Source organism: Fringilla coelebs (genome assembly GCF_963513975.1).
Source record: "Fringilla coelebs genome assembly, chromosome: Z".
Lineage (NCBI taxonomy): Eukaryota > Metazoa > Chordata > Aves > Passeriformes > Fringillidae > Fringilla > Fringilla coelebs.
In genome coordinates this window covers 26,553,084-26,573,483 of record NC_140031.1, presented here as the reverse complement: position 1 = coordinate 26,573,483, position 20,400 = coordinate 26,553,084, and the positions used below count along the sequence as shown (strand labels likewise).

Sequence of the window (20,400 nt, the reverse complement as noted above, 5' to 3'; positions counted from 1 at the left end):
TGGTTCTTGGGCTGCCTGAGAAGAAAATCATAGTTACAGAAAGTTACAGAGGAAGTAGACAACACACAGACCTTCACAATCAGGGCAACACATAGCTTCTTAAGTCTACCCTGTAGTGTTTCAAAGAAAATAGAAAGAAAGAAGGAATATTATATGCTGGATGATGTTCTAGTGTCTTTCACACACAAGTAATATAACACTTGTCTGGGAGACAAACAAAAGGTGTGCTGTCTAATACAGCTGTCTCTTACTCCCCCTCCCCCTCAGATTCTGCTGGAATTAATCTCTGACAAAGTAGGCACCACCCACCAGGAAAACTGGGCTTTCTGTGGTGAGCAGTTACACAGTTAATACTGATAACATTTACCCCCCTATAAACAGACTTTCAATTTAAATTCTCTGCTGTGGTAAATTACAACCGTTTGTGGAGCTCAGACTTGTAATTTCTGGCAATCAGCTAAAAAGGAAAAACAGCTTTGACCTCAGTTCATATTTTTTAAGGTTCCTCCACAATGCAGAAGAGCCTGAACTGTAATTTAATTTAAAAGAAAAATTAAGCTGGTCTGGTGTTTGACAGTAGCTAAACACTGCCTGTACTTCTCTACTTTGTTAACTAATGTTGACTCTAATACCAAACTAAGATGACATGTGTACACATTTTAATCTCTCTCTATAAAATATGAACCATTTCAAAGCATTGCAGGGAAGTAGCAAGATTTCTAGAAATTTTCTTTAAAGAACTGTCTTCAAATAGTTTGAACATTAACAGAAGATATCCAGTAGGTACACTGTAAATTAGGGAGAAAAAAAAATTTAAAAGTATCAAGCTAAATCTAAATCTCCATACTTATTCATGCAGAAAAAAAATACAAATGCATCTGTGTTCAGGTAGACACTAGAAATCCAGGAAGTTCCACAATGGCACATATTATAGACTTTAAACCCAAATCAAATAGGTTTTGGGTTTGGAATTTACAGAACAGTTTAGGGGAGAAAAACACATATAACACCTTCCATCCAAAATTAATTATGTACCTGGTAAAGTCTTAATTCTTCTTTGCAAGGAAGACGATCTTTTGAAATCAGCTAAAAATTTAAACAGATCTTCATCACTGAGCCTGTCTCCTTCCTACCAAGAGAAAGACAAAAACAGTACCTTTGTAACAATACTTCATAACATGGACAAAAGGTTCAGGAGTGAACCATGCCCTTAAGGCATCCAAAGCAAGTGGTTTACTATTTACTTGACTGCAGTTGTCCTCTATCTCTCCTCAAATATAACTGGTAGCTTTTCCCAACACAATTCATATTTCATTGATAAAAAAATCCCTTATGAAATCAGACCTAAAGAGAATCCAGTACCTGTTTAAAGAAGGTGTTAACGGTCAGAGAGTTTGTTTTGAAGTTTGATGCTGGATAGTTATCCTCTGAGTTAAAACCTCTCTCAGAAAGCCTTCTTGCCTGCAGCAGTGTTGCCCTCTTGTCACTACTGGAACCTTTCCCTTCAAAGAGAAATTAAAATGTATCATCATCTTGTTTTTTGCTTTTTGCTGAAGTACAAAGATTCTACGAATACGCTAGAAAACCACAGGAAAATCTCACCAACATAAGAGGATAGAGAACCTAAAATATTCTGCTTCTTTTTTTTCCGACTATGTGAAATAGTGGAATATTAGGACACACCTATTGAAGTGACATTATTTCTGCTGCAGAGCAAAAGTTTATTTAAATTTTTAGTTCATGGGTTATAAAGCACATTGAACAATGGTCCTGCCTACCAAACTGATATGTTTGGTATCTTGATTGCTCAGTATTGCTAGCTAACTCCATGGGCAAAGGAAATTTTACTTCTACAAAGCCAGTGTTCAATGAAAATTGGGCCTAAACCATGTAAGAATATTTAGCAGACATAAAAATAAATATGCAGAGACAACATGGTGATGAAATTAATTTGTAAGTGTTTGTAGGACTGAAAAGGAAAGCTGACAAGACATGAGTTTGAATCTGTGATTCACTTTTGATGCCAGAGTGAATAACATTGTTTCCTATACCCAGTCTTACTGAAGAGTCACTTTGCATTAGAAAAGTTAAGACAAGTACCATTTAAACCTTCAGCTTCTGGTATTTCTCGTTCAAGTGTTGAAAAGTTGAAGAAACTATTTAGGCTTATGGGAATCCAGGCAAATGGCATTCTGTATTTCCCCAGCCTCTGACAAAAGGATTCAGCTTGTGCTTTCAGTTTTTCAATCTTTTCTTTTGTCTGAAATAAAGAAAATATTGGCTCTTTCAAAAGCAGTTATTGCAATGCGACCATGGACAAAAATGTAAGTACATATTTACAGTTCAGTAAATAATTTTCATTGGTATGTCATATTTTCTTGCTACATCACAGACAGAACTGTAGCTATTTTGACTTGTACATTCACTTAAATTTCTTTTCAATGAGTTTATTTGTATTATAGAACTATAGAAAGCCAGTCTTTTTGCAGTAATATTCAGATCCAGAATGAACAATCACCATGAAACATCAGCAGGTCCGACTTCTTTCATCAGATACAGAAAAAAAATTTTATTGAAAGCAATATTCTAAGGTGAAACATGTGGAAGCCCAGCAAACACAGTCTGTGTGTTCCAGGGAGGTAAATGACCGTGAATGCCTTGAACAGAACTTGCATTATCTATGGACAGCAGTACGGAATGGGACAGCTGCACACTACAACAGGCTGTCTGCCCATCCAAATCCATAGCATGTCTCTGAGGTACAAGTATTTCTGCTAATTCTACATTTCAGTCATTTCCTTTGCTCATCCCCATCTGCTTCATGACTCAAAACTGTCTCAGTATTGATTTCCAAAGGGGTCAGTAACAATAATGCACCTGGCCTTCTCTTGATTTCTTTCTGTCAGCCACAGACATCAAACTGCTCGCACCATGGATGATCTAACCAGCTTTTCCTCCAGTGTTTCTGGTATTTCATCCTATTTCAAAGGGTCTGCTCTTTCTCTGTTGTTTTTGTTTGGCTGGTTGGTTAGTTTTAGCATGCATTTCTTAATCTAAATATTCTTTACAATTATTTACTTACCTTGCCAGCATCACTTTCTTTAAGAACTATGTAGGGTTCTGCACAGTCTCCAATTTCTCCTTGCTGAAGCACTTTTTCTATCTACAAAAAGCAATACAAAAAGATGGTTAAAGAAAAAATGTCATCCAAATAGTAACATGTTGTTTCTTTAGCAATTTGAAAGAACTCACCTAGATATATAGCTGTATATAATTCCTTAAAACTGTCTTTATGGAGTAACTGATACTAAACCTTCCAGTTTTCCATCTCTTAGAAAGCAGAAAGTATATATGTGACAACACAGTCAATCACTTACTACTGCATTTTCACTGAAATTAGATAATTAACACATTCCAAATGAAGTGGTTCAGGCTAACTCAGTCTCAGAATTAAGCAAACAAAATGATGCAAAGTGCACTAAACCAATGCCAAAAAACCTCCACAGAATGTAAATAAAATTTTTGAAAGTGCCTTATTTCACTATATTTTTATTTCCCTTAGGCAGAGATAGGAAATTCTACATACCTAGTAGAACTGGTACACGGGATAGTAATATAACTTTGTAGCTTGAGAATGAGATATACCACTGGACACCTGCTCACATACTCCTATCAAAAACTGCGATAATTCATCTCATCTAGACAAAAGCCATGTTTGTCAGTTCTGTGAGCTTAGACAACAGGAACAGGCAGAATGGTGTCAAAGAAGTACTGCAACATACCTTTATTACCAGGTATATATCTGGTGAGGGATAAGTGACAGAAAATACTGCTGATCTTGCCTGAGTAGACAAGTCAATGGAGGGTGTATGAGAACGCAAGAATCCTCTTAATGAATCCGAATTGAGGTCACAATGAAAATTTTCTGAGATCTTGAAAAGGAAAAAGGGGTTAAAATATGTTGTAAAGCAAATATGCTTAAAATTTTATTTTAAAACAAGTCAGAAGTTGTAACTACAACTATAAAATACAATTGCAAGTATGTGACTGACTGAATAACAAGAATCCTGGATCAGACTGCATGTGTAAAAAAGTACCAAGTTTTTTGTAAGTTTTCCTACGTTACTACTCTGAAGATAAAAACCCAGGCTGAGTGAACAAAAATATGGTATATACACTTACCTTTTTTCTTTCCTTTATGTCATAGAGAGCTATGCATGCAAACAAAGGTTCTATCTCTATATCAAACCTGTTAGGGAAAGACACACAAGACACTGACTGATACTGCAGTCATATGGCTGTGCATAATAAAAAAAAAGAAGAGTTATATTTTGACTAGCCCTTTCATTAAAATGCAGAGAAATACTTAGCTCCGGACCTCAGCTCTCTCAAAGTCTTGAGGATTTTAAAAATTAGATTATTTTATTTATTATTTATTATTTATTGTTTATTAGATTTTTTTAAGATGACTTTGAGAGGAAAAGAAGGGTAGTAGACTGCATGCAATGTACTTTCTAAATTTGACAGGAAGATGGTCTCAGAGATCGTTTAAAATTATCGTACACTGCTCTTTTTTTTTCTGTTTATGAAGTTGTGCTGAGTTTAGCTGGGGAAGAATTAATTTTCTTCAGCGTGGGGCTAGGGTTTTGGATTTGTGATGAACTCAGGGTTAATAACATAAAGATGTTTCTGCTGTTGCTTAGCAGGTCTTGCCCAAAACTAAGGCCTTTTCTGCTTTTGGTACTCCCCCAGCAGGTGAGGAGTCTAGGTGTGTGGGAGACTGGGAGGAGACACAGACAGGACAGGTGACCCCAAATAACCAAAGGGATATTCCAGATCATGTGGCACTATGCTGAGAATACAAATAGGGGGTAAAATGAGCAAGGGGCAGAAATCTGGACTGATGGTGTTTGTCTCCCCAAGTCACATTACATGTGGACTCGCTCTCCTGGAGATGGATGAACGCCTGCCTGCCATTGGAAACCTGTGAGTTAATTCCTTGCTTTCCTTTGCTTGTCTGTGTGCCACTTGCTTTCCCTATTAAAATGTCTGTGTCTCAACTCATGAGTTTTTCAGATTTACTGTTCTGATTCTTTCCCCAATCCTGTTGGTGGAGGAGTGAGTGAGTGGCTGTGTGGGGCTTGGATACTGGTTGGGGTTAAACCACAACAAAAGTCCAGCAGTGCGTAGGACACCAATCGCCTTTTTTTTTATAAATATATAATCTGGGTTCACTCCCAACTCCTTTTCATCCTGGCATGTTAAAGACTTCTGTAAAGATGGGTAGAAAAAATTCTCTGCTACGCTAAGAAAGAACATTTGAGCAGTGAATGCTGTTGTAGGGGACAGCTGCAGTGGTGCAACAAGGTGTGCAGCTGCACACTGTTGTGAACTCAGAAACGGTGAGCAATGCATGCGAAGGATTACTTACTTCAGAGTGTGCAGCTTCACCAAAATCCTGTTGCCCAGATGTTCCTTTGGGCGATCTGGCACTGGTCGTATCTCCACTACATCTTCCTATCATTAAACAGTCATACTCAATTAAAGCAACTGTAAACTTACACACTTGCATAAAACATTTACATGACAGTAGCTGAGCCACTGCTACAGACTAGCATCTTCCCCCCCTCAGTGGGCAGGTAACGTTCCCAGAGATGGAAGGAAACAGATTTATTATTTCTGAATATTTACATTCCTGATCCCTAACTGGCACTTACACCAAATATTTACAGTTGCGGACTCCAAGTGCAAGCTACTATGAAAGGTGACACCCTGACATAGCCATATCACCAGCATGTGGCTTGGCCCACACTGAGAGCAGCGTAGTGCTTATCTGCTGCGGTACGGCTTTAACCTCGGGCACGCTGGGACAGCCAGCTGGGAAAGAGGAGCAGGACAGCCGGCCTCAGGCTCACCTCATCCACGGAGGGGTAGAGGCTGAGGAGCTCGGGGTGCCTGTTGGTGCGGCGCGCCTCCTCGTTCAGCCTCTCGAACTCGTGGGCGCTGAGGTGGCGCAGCAGGTGCTCCAGCCGCGGGTCCGGCTGCAGGCTGCGCAGCTCCGGGTCCGAGCAGGCCCCGCTCGCCCTTGAGGCCTCCTCCGGGACAGCAGGCGCAGGCTGGGGTCCCACCTGGTGGAAAACGGGAACACGGCAAGGTGTGGTTTGGGCACCAGGGTGTGACAGAATGGCTCTTGGTGAGCTAGCAGAGGGGATTTTAGTGCCTCCTCTGCCGTGAAGCCTCATGGCCAGTATGGTGCTCTGCTTGATGCCATCCCAGGTCACAGAATCACAGAATATGCTGAGCTGAAAGGGACCCACTAGGATAACAGAGTCCAACCCCTGGCCCTGCACAGGACTATCCCCAAAAGTCACACCATGTGCCTGAGAGCATTGTCCAAATGCTTCTTGAACTCTCTCAGGCTCGGTGCTGTGATGACTTCCTGGGGAGCCTGCTCCAGTGCTCAGCCACCCTCTGGGTGAAAAACCTTTCCCTAATATCCAGCCTAAACCTCCCCTGACACAGATTCAGGCCATTCCCTTGGGTCCTATCACTGGTCACCACAGAGAAGAGATCAGTGCCTGCCCCTCCTCTTCCCGTCACAGGAAGAAGATGAGGACTGCAATGAGGTCTGTCCTCAGTGTCCCATTCTTCAGGCTGATCAGACCAGGTGACCTCAGACACTTCTCATACGGCTTCACCACAAGGCCCTTCACCACCTTTGTGTCCATCCTTTGGATGCTCTCCAGTAGCTTTATATCTCTCTTATACTGCAGTGACTAAAACTGCGCACAACACTCAGGGGGAGGTCACACCAGATGCTTCTTTTGAGGGAAGCTGCTGTATTTGATCACTTTTCCCAATGTGAAGAAAAGTTGCGTACCTGAAAAGTTGCGTCACCAGAATCCAATGTTTCTGATTCAAATGTTTGTTTTTGAAGTGTTTTGTGGAAATCTTTTCGGGATCCCTTGTTTTTCAGGCTACAAGTATCTGAATTCCCTTGGTTTCTTTTATGGAGAAGCCCAAGAAGGTCAGGATAACATGAGGAGGTGTTAAGGGAAAATAAAACAGAAAAGACAAATTAAAAATTATTTACAAACTGAAAAGATTGTTCTGCAAAAAGCAGTGTAGCACAGCTTTTATGTAAAAATGTGACATTTCACAACTTTAACATGTTTTAATGCACCATTGCAACTCTATAATGTATATTAAGAACAGTTTGAAAAGAAATAAAGATAATTCGGATAATTTTTCTACAGAGTATATGTCTGAGACAGCAGAAAAACCTGACCTAGGTACAAAATCTGCTCTCATCTCCTTTTCAGACATGGTGATTATTTCAGTGACCGTAAGAACATGGATCAGGATCACTTATCTCTTGGCTGGCCTCTTCAATTATATACATAAAATCTCTAACTGCTCTTATCCTGGACCTAGCTAGTATCCCAAGTTAATCACATGCAACCATCTACAACCTGCAGAAAAATTCCACATTTTCAAGAGAGCTATTTCTATGCCCCAGTGTAATCCCCCAGGCTGGCAGCTTTGAAAAATTCTTCTGAAATTTCAAGTTACTTTTTTGAGGCAGATGGAAAAAACCCAGCAGGTACCCTGAAAAAAAGGTACTAGATGCCTCCAGAGCTCTGTTTCTTTCACCTTAGTATAAAATTTGCTAAATCCTGTGATGGTCTTTTTGCAATCAATCTCCTTATTTACAACATCCTGCTTCATTCATTTTCCTTTCTGTGATACTCCCAAAGAAATGACTGAGCATCTGAGTACTTTCATAAAGAAGACACAATAAGCAATTATTGATCAGGGAGACACCTTTTTATTACATTTTGGGAGTAACTGAATTATATGCTCTGATGTGTTTTAATTTTAATTGTTTGCATTTTAATCGTTTGCCAGTTCACTGCAATGAGAAATGGTCATAAAAAGACAATCCCAGCTCTCCTTGGATGTGACCTTGTTTTGGAACCACTGTAATTATCCAGAATGGAAGGCAGAAATTCTGCATGACTTTAAGACATTTGAGAATCCAAAAAAAGGTTGTATAGATTTTTTTTTTCACTACATCTGGTGGCAAACAAATGATTAATGGAGAAGTTTATGTACCTGAGTTCACATTTTCCCTGCAGTATGAAAACTACACTAGAGATGCCTTTCCCGATAACTACTCCTGGAAAATTTATTTATATTGTTTATTTATTTTGAAAAGCATTATAGCAATTAAAACTCACCAAGTAGTAAACCATGGTTTTAATACACATGTCAATTTAATGGGCACACACTAAATTAAGAAAATGAGATGAGGAAAAAACCCAAAGGACAACTGAAAGGAGAAACAGGCTCAGGAACAAGCTATCCATTCAGCTTCCTGCAAGGCCACATGGACTCCAGCTGTGCCTAGATTTTCTGCCACATACCTCTCTGCCCTGGGGCCTGAGAATGACCTCTGCTCATGCCACCCACTGCAGACTCCTCAATCTCCTGTTCTGAACCTTCACATTCATGAGTGGAGCAAAGTCATTCACACAATTCTCTCACCCATAGCTCACCAGACGATATATTCAGCAACATCTGAATATAACATCTGTCAAGTAGCCAGCTACAGTTTTTCCAGCCTTCCTCAAAACAATGGAAAGCCTTCTACAATGACTTTTTTTTCCTCATTTTTCTCTTGATATCTTTTCTTCCGCTCACACTTGTTTTGAAAAAAAAAAAAAAGCTGTCCAAGCATAACATGAGATTCTCATGTTCAGTCTATCATTGGATTATGTGACACTGCAGCATATTTGGTACTGTTTTGTTCTTTGCAGTTTTTAATAACTTGCTTGCATTGTTAGCCACAGCTGCCAAAGCTCAGCTCTCTGGCAGAATCCACCACCATGCTTACCAGAGTCAACTGCTCAGTAAAGATTTTGAATGCAAATTTACCTCACCCAAATTAATGAAACAGTAAAACACCAAGCAAAACTTTCCACATATGTGTGTTTCTATGGCTCCATTCACACTTCTACCAGCACACATAAATGCAAAAAATAGCTATGTTCTATTTTTCACTTCAGCTGCTTTACTGCTTACTCCCTTCTCCTATGCACAAACAAAGCTGCACACTGGCTCTTTACAGCACACAGAACAGCGCTGTGTGAAAGAGCTAGCACTCTGAGTGGTGAGGGAGGAGAGCCAACAAAACCCACTAGCCTAGTGACTCACTGCAGAGTAGTTCTGAGAATTCAATCAAATTTCATCAGCACCCCTGGAGGAAGTCTCTTAATAACCCCCAGCAGCTGCTCCACTTAGGAGCACAAGCTGCACAGTTAAACAGTGCAAATTCCTCTGCAATCACCATTGTAAACCCATAAGGCACTGGATGCTAATGTACATCAGAAAAACACAGAGTAAAAAAAAAGGGTGAGTGAAGAGGCACAACAAAATGGCAGCAAATGTGTCAGCACTCAACCACCTGCTGCTCTTTCTGCTTTTCAAGAGCTGGGCATGAGTGCAGGAGTGGATGAAGAGGAAGTGCTATAGACCAAACAGAGCTCCAAAAACCTCTTTCTGAAGAACAGGATGAGGTGATGGGGAAGGAGGCAAGACATCCCACAGACTCCCCTAAGAATCGGAGAACAGACATCGCTGCAACAGAGAGCACTGACTGAGAGTCCCCTTCACATTTTACATATGAAGTGGGATAGGACATTAAAATAAAATAAAATAAAATAAAATAAAATAAAATAAAATAAAATAAAATAAAATAAAATAAAATAAAATAAAATAAAATAAAATAAAATAAAATAAAATAAAATAAAATAAAATAAAATAAAGGAAATTAAGCACTTATAATGACTACAGGCCCGACTCTCCGTGTTGAATTACACTGAGCTCAAGTGCAGAAATCATTTACTGATATAAAATCGTAATTTGGGTATAACACGGATAATCCCATGAACACAATCACTGCTGGGAAAGCCCATAATCCTTGAGTTTTGAGACACATTGGGAAATAAAATCATATTGAATTTTCAGAGTATGAATAGGAGAAAAGCATGCGAATATAATCTTTATCCCTGTTACATTTCCTTTTAGTGGGATCAAACAGTACTAGTTTTCCTGATTAAGATAAATCATCACTACAGAGGGTTGATGTGAATTTCTTCCCATCAACTTCTCATTCATCCCCAGAGTGCCTGGTAATTAAGAAGCAGATGCTACAGTATTTGGCAATGAACACCATCTCAAACAAAATGCTATGGTTATTTATACTACTGAAAAGTCAGTTCTTCTCGTCAATCATCAACTAAAATTATTATAATTTAGGATTACTTAAAACAGCAAACATCTCCTCTCTGATAAGTAACATGAAATGTATTTTTTATTTTATTTAGTTTTGTGTTGCTTACTTTCGATTCACAATCAGCCACTCACGGATGTAAGTCTGAACACAGTCTTTGACGTGTGAGTCCAGTTCAACCCTGTGGAAAAAGAACATATTTCGGCTCCTAAGTCACACTTTCAGGACAAACAAATTTATCTAAACATGCTAGTCAGATAAAGGCCTCTCTGTTAGTCCTCTCCCGTGTATTTATTTTACTGCTAAACTATTGTTTGAGGTTTAAAAAAAAATCCTCTGTACTGCATGAATTCCCTTATGCAGGTTTTTGGTACTGTGCTGATAAATGTACAAACATACATCTACCAGAGGTTACCACTTGCTACACTATCTATTTCTAAATATAAGAGTGACGTTGCTATAAAAGATAGCAAAATTAAATAAATTATACAACATAACCAAACTTGTGATTTTCAAAACTTGATAACAAGTCTCAAGATATAGAAATATTTTTTTAGAGGCCTCAGCTCCTGGACTCCTGCAAATACCTAGTTTTTATGTATGCGCAATTTTCTCTTCTTGCAGAAACAAAGAAAATCTTAAAAAGGGACCCTCTTTAGAACTTAAAGTTTAGATTTGAAGCTTAAAAAGCTTTTAATCAGATAGCATAATAAAACTTTAAGTTCTAAGAATATGTTATGATTTCATTTTCTATTTTTTAAATAAGTCTCCTTTAATGAAGGGGGTTGTCAGTGCTCCTTGATAGCCTGGATACTATTTGGAACTACAGGTCTTTCAACCAATGTCCCATGAACTTCACCACATGACGCTGTGGCATAATTCTCCCATGCCCATTCTTAAATTTTTTAATGACCTGTTCCAAAATAATTTGTAGCATTCTCCAATCCAAGTGAGTAAAAGAGTAGGTAGGATACACATTCAATACAGGAACAGGTGAAAGCTATGATAATTTTTAGCACTTTCCACATATAACTCCTAAGAGATTTGCAACTGGTTACTGAGGCTGGCTAACAGCTTTTTTGGGTTTGTGTGTGCACAGTGGGACAGAGCCTTGGCTGATGCCAGGCTGTTAAATGCCCCTGCCTGTGGTGGTTCCTGCCTCTGGGTCAGGCGGGAGGTGTGTTTGCTGGCAGGCAGCACATTAACCCAGTTTGGTCGGCGGTACCTGTTTCGTGCTCTTCGCACACAGAGACATCAAAGACTGCACTGCCTGCAGGCCCATCCTTGGTGCATGCCCCTGCTGTGTTCTCATTCTCCCTAACACATCCTGGCACCCTTGATCAGGATTTTCTGTAAAAACACTAATATCAATTATATCAATGTGAATGGCTAAGTGGCAGGCTGCTGTGTAAAGAAATCTGCTGAAAGCACATTTGTTGGTATTGACTATTTGAGCTTTGTCACAGACTCCTTACAGAACACTTAATAACTTTGAGGTGCAAATCAGGCTTAAAGCTGATTGTACAGAATGATCCTGCATGGTCTTCTACTGGAAAAACAAATAGGTAACTGCTGTTTTAACATCAGGCATGGTGGGAAGTATCCTTGGAATAGGTAAGAATTGGCCTTATTTTAGATGTAATTTCAAAAGTTGAATAATTATTTCAGAACTTTTGTTCATTGTTTAAATAAAAGGTTACTTCAAAAAATCCCATTCATTGTCTCCCACATCCATTCTCTCTCTCAAATTGACAGAAAAAACAAGAATACTTTGTAAATATCGGGACTTTTCTATGAGTAACTTCAACTGAAAATCACGTGTTGTGCAGATATTAGAAGCTGTGTGATTCAAAGCGTTCTTAGGTAACCTAGCATGGCATCTCATCTCTACATGTGTCTTTTTTCTCCTGAACTTCTGGAGAGAAGCACTGGGCAAAGAAGAAACTTGCAGACTGAAACCTTGCTTAGAGAGAGGATTCTCAACTAGTCTACAGCTGGCGAAAATCACACAAACTGTGCTTTCCATTTAGCCTCATTGTATTTGGTGTGTCGGGCAGAAAACACTGAACAAATACTTCTGTTATATAGGGCTCTAGGTTGAACAGCTGGCTGGTAAAAATTAGAGCAGCAACTTTTGCAGGAACAGAGGGGGACGCAGGTCTACCCTGCAAGGCAACGTAAATGAAGCCTATTTGTCTCTCAGTGTGGCAGTTCAGCGCAGCACTGAATATAGCCTGTGCTGTTCATTTCCTGGATAATCTGTAAGGAGCCAGCCCCCATCCCAAACACACTGTATAGTTAGCCATCTCTGCTGATGTAGCAGTTTGGGGCTAAATGGTGCTGACTTCACATTTATCTCACCGTTACTGCTTGCAAAACTCAACAGGTCTTTGGAGTTCTCCTTAAAGGTACCATTTACAGTGAAACAGTCCCTGAAGAGTATTTTGTATACATTGCATAGACTTTCTAATACCACATCAGAAAACTCCCTGATGAATTTTCTCATTCTGAAAAATTCTTCTGTTCATAGCATGCCTGTTTTCCAACCAGCTCAAGTATTTGCAGGACCATTGAGCATCAGTGTCACCACTGCTGCCTATATAAGCTGTTTAAAACAGGGTAATTATTTCATCAATATCAGCCTAAAACCACATGTGACTTCTACACTAGAAATTAACACTCACTCCCCTTCCCAAACCTTGTGAAGTATGAAACATTTCCTCCCATTTAAGCAAGACAGGTACTGAGAAAGAGATTCTTAGTAATCTGATCAATGCCATGTAACACACAGCTGGCAAAAAACCAAAAAAACTCAGTACTGTTCTTGTTACATGATCAGAATAAATTTTTATTTCTGGCATCACAGCTGCAAAAATTATTTTTCATTCCATCCTCCTGTCCTTCTTTACTCCTCTTCCTGTTGATGTCTACCTCATTTGTGCCACTACCAAGGAAGTTGTGTAAACACTTGTGTAATTTTAAGTGTGCAAACAAGCCTAATAGAGCCAGTGGCAAAGTTCAAACATTTGATGTTCAGGAACTGCATACTGGCTGGATGGGTGGCAGAGTGATGTTGGATCACCATCTTCAAAACTATTTTTAACTATTCTAAACTAACTTTAATTATTTTTGCAGCATTTTGGAGGGAGAGAAACTTTCCTTACCCATCTTCTGGCATAGAGGGTTGCAAAGTCCTGCACTCTTTAGGTGTAAAGACAACATCCAGATCATCTTCAGGAAAGTCCCCAAGTTCTTGTGCTAGATCTAAATCCAAATTGTTCAGCTGCGTCATCAGGAAGCCTTCAAAATCTACTGGGTCTACTGCATCATAAAAGGAGGGCTAATGAGAAATAAAGAAGCATTTATTTTAACAACAGAAGGTTCTTCTTGATAGTGTAATTTAGGCTTATTTATTTAACTATTGTAATTGTCCCATTCTTTATTACACATCAAAAACAAACATCTAAACTTCTAACCTAGAAACAAGGATATAAGGGAGATGACCAAAATGGCAGTGACAGGCAATGCCAATGGGCAGGAGACAGCAGACAAAACACATTAGGAATAACGAGGCCAAGTCTTGGAAGTTACTCAAAGTTACGCAGCTAAGGACCCACTGTAAGCACTGTAGTGCATCATGAAGATGCACTCATTTGAGGTGCTGTGCCTGAAAATCACTAATAGAAATGCTCTGTGCTTTCAACTGCAAACAAAATTGAGGACAATATAAACTCAAAATCAGAAAAAAATGACTATTTTTAAATCTCTCAATGCTGCTGGGGTTTTGTATTACTGGAGTTCTTAATTTATTGTATTTTTCAAGGGTTTGTACAGTGCTTTTGCAAAAGATTACATGGAACTACTAAAGTTATTACTGCAAACCTTAGATATTCCCCATTTCTACAGCACACTGCATTGCACCTTGATAGACAGCAGTTGTATCTCATTACATTGAATTATCCATTCTTAAACAGAAGGTCCACTCAGAACAAAGTTAAACAACTACAAGCTGTATAACTCATACATGCCATTAAACTGTCTGCTTGTTATCTCTTTAGTGTCAAAAACAGAGGCAGAAACTCTTGTTTGATTTGGTACCTAGAGATGTTCTACATAGAAATAAATGTGACTTCATGTATTAAAAGTGTATATATAGACAAAACTGAAAATTATTTTACTTGCTATGTAACAAATAAAAATACCCTGTATATCTTTAGGAAATACAATATTTGTCCAGTTGAGTACAAAGACTAGAATCTCTTATCATTGATTTTCTTGACAAGTGAAAACTAGATGTAAAAAAATACAGCTTTAGAAAAATCTATGGTTTATTTTCTGTGTGTTCCAGAAAGGCTGATGATGCCTCATCATTGTAAAAGTGAAGAAAATTAGTTGCAGCATTAGAATAATAGCACTGGAATAACTTATTTACTGTGAGGAAGAATTCTAGCAAAAACCAGCTAATAAATCCTCCTTTCTGTAAAGGGTGAGGATTGCATTGCACTGATTAGCCCAGATATCTTTCACAAGGCTGTATTCTGAAGCTGCCAGCAAAAAATATGTCTGTGGTGCTGTTGATACATTTTGGAGAAAAGAAGGCTTCCAATGTTCCTGGTATCAACACACCTTTATATTTCATGTTATTCTGCCTGTTGTCTCATCCAATGTGTTCTTAAGCTATCCTCCTTATACTCCAGTGTAAGCATCTGTGTGTCAAAATCAGCAAGTCTTCCCTCGTTAATACTGAGGCCTGCTCATGCAAGGCTTTCATGGAAGTTGACCAGAATTTCACCAGAGCATGAAGTGGCACCAGTGACACCATTGTTATATCTACAACATCAGGAATTTTAGCTCAATGGGACAATGAGAAATTTCTTAGTTTATGAAACACGCATAGAGGCTCTACAATGGCAAAGCTCCAGTAACTTTGAACGAAAATGGCTCTGAACCTCTGAACTTACTATGCCACACCAGCCGCAGTAGAAAAGAAGATGTGTTAAAAATAATTAATAGTAAATGCACTCTTTGGAGCCATTTTAGCGTTCTGGACATATAGTTCAGGAAGTTTTTCAGATTAAAAAAATCCAAAAACTTCTCGCATTAAGTTAAGCATATGAGGAAGAAACGTGCTGGAAACATCTAGGAGAAGCAAACCAATTTAAACTTCTGAAAAAACCCCATATGTGGTAAATACTCCTGCAAGTATTTTAGTACAGACCTTTGAACCCAACCAAGTACCACCTCCTACCTCAGGTTCCCCTTTTAAAGGGAAACTATATTGATTTCTGCAGAAACACAGTCTCTGAGCTCACTCCTCTGCCTGTACAATGCCTTAAGGCATTGTCTAAATTATCAAAAATTTCTCTGGGAAAAATCTTTCCCTGTCTTTGCTCTTTTTAGCCAAAAGGAAAACTTAACATTACCAGCAAGTCCGTCAAATTATGAGGCCAAAAAAAAATACTCTGCTGGCTTTTAGTTTAAGCACTATCTCTGGTTTGCACCCAATATAGTGCTGAACATGCTGGATCAATAGTTATGCGTAAATAGTAAATGTTATTTGCAATTTTTAAAAATTAATTACTGGCATAATATGGTTGAAGGTCATTTACTGTACTGTCAGTGTGTAATGCATAGCATGTTAATATCTAGATATATAAATAGGTCTATATAGAGATTTTTAGATCTAAAGATATATATTAAAATATTTAATAAATAACATGTAATAAATATAAATATAAATATATATAACATATATTTCAATCTAATAAAAAAACAATTCACAGAAGATTAAAGTAAAAGGTTAAAGTATACAAAGGTGTGCTACATATTTTCAGTTGCTGAAGGTACAATGTTTTGCATGGAAAATAGTTTTCCTTACTACAATCTAATTTTTAATTAGCCATTGCACTTCCTTTCAAAAGTCACACTTTTCCATTCTGTCAGGTCAAATCCATTGCATTTCAGCGTATCCTCTTTTTCTAGTTCAAGTGTTAACAATAACCTTTAATTACTAGAAATATGTGCTTTTGACTATTGTAAATTAGACGCAAATGTAAAAAATGTAGTGTAAAAAGTAAATGCAGGTGGAGGGAAATGATCTCCCTAGCAACTGGTGCAGCTTTTCAAAGGAAACACAAAAAATCGCTTAAATGAGAAGTCACATATCATAAAAACATGTAAAACAATTTTCGACAGAAAATGCCAGAAACCATTACTGCAAACATACCTTTTTAAGGATGATGAATTAGAGGCATGTAGATTGTGACAGCACACAAAATGGCAGCCACGGCGCAATACTTGGTAAATGAAATGCTACCAAGTTTTTTTAGTAGCACAAGCGGTTGTCTTTGTGCAGAAGAAGGGACCTGGCCTCATCAGGCTGAGTAACCGCAAGAACAAGTTAAAGATCACAGAGCCTCAGATTAGGGAAGTGAGTAGTGGCGGGAGGCCCTGACACAGGAAGGAACCGGTTGCATCTAGATTTTCACAATCACTGGTGCACAAAGACTCTTCCTACTTCTACTTATCAGACCTCCCAAAAAGAACCAGAAATTAAAAAAATAGGGACCAAAATCATAATCAGTTTCTTTTATGGCATAGTAAGTTTGCAGAATACTCATCCACCTGAAAGGCAATAAAAAGATCTGGCATCTTTTCCCTTTGTCATAAGGGTACTGTCATATGATCTGACTTCTTTAGAGGGTGATTACACATGGAAGGCTGAAGATGATTTGGAGACACGTAACAGTTGACTCAATTATGTCTATGTCATTGGGACATACTTCAGCATTTCTCACTTAACATGCACATCCTACAGCACTGAAAAACGTTGCCCCTGCTGCTAGCTCTGGAAACTGTATTATATTGAGCTTTTTGAGCCTGTACCTTTCTGGGTTTTTTTCTCTTTAATCATTGATCTGTGCTGGTTTTGGCATGGATACAGTTGATTTTTCTTCACAGTAAATATTATGGGGCTATGTTTTGGATTTGTGCTGGAAACAGTGTTGACAATAAAATTTGTTTTCGTTATTGCTGATTAGTGCTTACAAGGAACCAAGGCCTTTTCTGGTCCTTATAACACCCCACTGGGAAGGAGACAGGATGGACAATAAGCTGGGAGAGGACACAGCCAGGACAGGTGACCCCAGCTGACCTCAGGATATTTCAGACCACTTGGAATGACGTTCAGTACATAAAACTGGGGGAAGAAGGACTACCACTCAAAGCATTTACTTGAAGGAGTTGTTGAATGTTTCCATCAGGGAAAGAATGTAATATACTCCAACACTTACTAATTAACTTTGATTCATAGTAATATGTAGAGGAACTGTCTATTCCAGGCTCCAAGGATCATTCTCGTGTTTCTCAAAGGCATAATTTCCTCAGCTCACCAGAGAGTATTTTTAACAGTTTCAGGTAGAAGCCAGTGGAACATAAGACAACTTAGTTGATAACTTAATTTACCCTTAAACAATTAAGCAATGCACATGCCAAACCTGTGTAAAGAGAATAAACCCAGAACTTACCAGATGAAATGTAGAAAAGCCAGGGGTACTTAAGCTTCGTTGACAGAACTGTTCAAGTCCTGGTTGAAGAGTAAATTGCTTTCTTATTTCTGCAGACGAGTGCCTTTAATTAAGCAGAGAAAAATCTTTATAATTACAATTATCCCTTTACAAATTCCAAATGCCAGCATTTAGCCAATTTAGTCTCCAGTCTTAGTGTTTATAAATATATTTTTGTAATGACCTAGACTCCTCTTGGTTTGTAGTTGATGCAAATCTCATAAAACATTTTCAGTCCCATGGAACTGAGATTCTGTCATTCTTCCAACAGATTTTTATCATTATTTTGCAGCCCTCACAACTGGGAAATGCTATGTGAGAAAGAATAACGTTGGCATGAAGTAAAGTGTGACTGCAACATTCATAACAATTCACTTCTGCAAAGCAAAAATACATCAATAAAGCGGAGAAAGAAAAATGAACATCACATAAGCAAATATTTTAATCGGTCAAGGGATAAAAATGAGACCACTCACTAAACAGTGTAAGCCCAGACTTACACTACTAATGCAATTTGTTGTGAAAAGCCCAAGGCAAACCAAAGAAGGAATTAAAAAAAATCTGCCTATTGTGTCTAACTAGCTAAACATTTAAGGAAAAAACTTAGTAAGTGCTAAGGAACTGGTTGCTGTGGAAGTGGAGAGACCCCAGAACTGAATTCTTCAGAAATCCCAGGGTGATAATACACACAGTCTGAAAATATGGCAGTGTGGTGATTTTTAATGGAAAATAATCAATTTATATTTAATGTTATTTAGAATAATCAATTTAAGAATAATCAGCCATGAAATGGTAACAAAATATTTCACACTATATTTCACCATAAGGGTTCAGGACAAGACTTTTAAAACAAGATGTTAGGCAGATTCCAAGTAAAAATAACAGCTTGCAGCCAGCCCACCAGGGCAGTCAAATGGGAAAAAAAACCCCACAGATGTAAGAAAACACTCCTTTCCACATGAGATTCTTTCAACTTCAGCAAACATTAATAGGCATCTTAGAATTACCAAATGCCACACTTTGCCACACTTTGCTACACTTGCCTGCACTTTTTCTCCTTTGTGGCCTCTTGATTCCTATGACTACTGTACCTATTCTATGACACTTACTACAGCTTTTTTGAGCATGATGAAACCCTGAATTTCACTTAATAGGTTTCTGTTCATGTGAAGCAACAGGCACCTGACAGAAGGTATTCAAAGTATTGGAGGTATTAGGTCTGATTTAGAAAATAAATGTTGCATAAATGAGAGTAGTTGTTTTTAGGTCAGAAGGCCATGACAGGTGTGAGTGTAATGCTTCTCCAATCTGAAGTCACCAGTTATTACAGACAGAACAAAGCCAGAATTACAGAGAAAGTAAAGAGGTCTATTTGGAAGAGGATTTCCTACTCATCAGTAGGATGAGTGGTATTCCACCAGTCGTATTCCAAAACTCAAAACCAAGACCTTTTAAAGGTTATTCAATGATTACAAAAGCAAGAAGCCATGTAGGGAAAGTGATGAAGTCTCTGCATTCCATAGACTATCTTTGACCTATTTTAGAAAGTAAAGCTATCACCGTCAGGGTATCAGGGACAGGCAAAGGTGATACAGAGACTCCATCATCAGAAGGCATAAAGGCACTTTTTTATTAGAAATCTACAGTTCTTCTAGAAAAAATGGTGGACCTAAGACCTGATTGGCCTTTAGGAATCTCTCTCACACTATTGGTGAACTATGAATAGCTCACTCTGGAGAACTATATCTATAAATAACAGTTAATGAAAGAGAGATAATAATTGTTATAATTCTTTCTCTGAGCTTTCTCACAGCTTCTCACAGCTTCCCAGGAAAATTCTGGGACAGCTATGTCTCTCTCTGTTCAGAGGATATGTGATTAACACAAAAGCTTCTTGTATATGAGGGGTATTGTTACTCATTTTCCCACTACAAATAATCTCTGATAATGAATGCATTTTCAGAGTACAAAACTTAAATTATTCAAAATCATTATTTTACTGCAAACTGAGTCAGTTCCCACCCTATGCCAAAGTATCTGTTACTGATGGAAACAGTAGAGGTAGCAGCAGAGTTAGACTGTTGCAGTCTATAGCAGAAGTTGCTGCAGTAAACAATAATATAAGACTTCTTTAAATTACATCCAATATGAGGTTATCATATGCTTCAAAGAGGAAATGATATGAATTTTCAGTATAAGAGGAAGCACACATATGTATGAAGGGCCAAATTTGCCGTCTGGTAAAAGCCTGGGCAAATGTAGTTAATTGAGAGCAAATACAGTTCTCAGAAGCACTGCCATCAATTAGTTCCAGTGTCTCACCAATAGAAAGAACTTGCAAACTAAATCAGTCCAATGGATGACAAAGCTTGTAATCTGTAATGGCGACTTTCAGATAAGAATAGTTCATTTGACTGACTTCATAGTTTTGCAATGACTAAAGGAAGAAAGTCCAGTAAGAATAAGACAGCAAAATTTGTTTGAACCAACTCAGAAATAATTGCCTAGAATTGCGAGGATTAGATAAAGGAAAGTCCCAAT

General features: G+C 38.3%; 1 protein-coding gene across 1 annotated transcript in view; it reads right to left on the bottom strand.

Moving 5' to 3' along the window:
- DOCK8 (dedicator of cytokinesis 8) overlaps positions 1–20,400 on the bottom strand; it is a gene marked incomplete at its 5' end in the record, with an annotated part of 88,169 nt that overhangs the window by 51,668 nt on the left and 16,101 nt on the right. The window contains 12 exons of the mRNA XM_084224704.1: positions 1,036–1,129; positions 1,363–1,486; positions 2,073–2,260; positions 3,083–3,163; positions 3,783–3,932; positions 4,183–4,249; positions 5,432–5,517; positions 5,916–6,128; positions 6,881–7,004; positions 10,404–10,475; positions 13,459–13,634; positions 17,821–17,923. Coding sequence (XP_084080830.1) covers positions 1,036–1,129; positions 1,363–1,486; positions 2,073–2,260; positions 3,083–3,163; positions 3,783–3,932; positions 4,183–4,249; positions 5,432–5,517; positions 5,916–6,128; positions 6,881–7,004; positions 10,404–10,475; positions 13,459–13,634; positions 17,821–17,923 — 1,478 coding nt within the window. The remainder of the gene's footprint in view (positions 1–1,035; positions 1,130–1,362; positions 1,487–2,072; positions 2,261–3,082; positions 3,164–3,782; positions 3,933–4,182; positions 4,250–5,431; positions 5,518–5,915; positions 6,129–6,880; positions 7,005–10,403; positions 10,476–13,458; positions 13,635–17,820; positions 17,924–20,400) is intronic.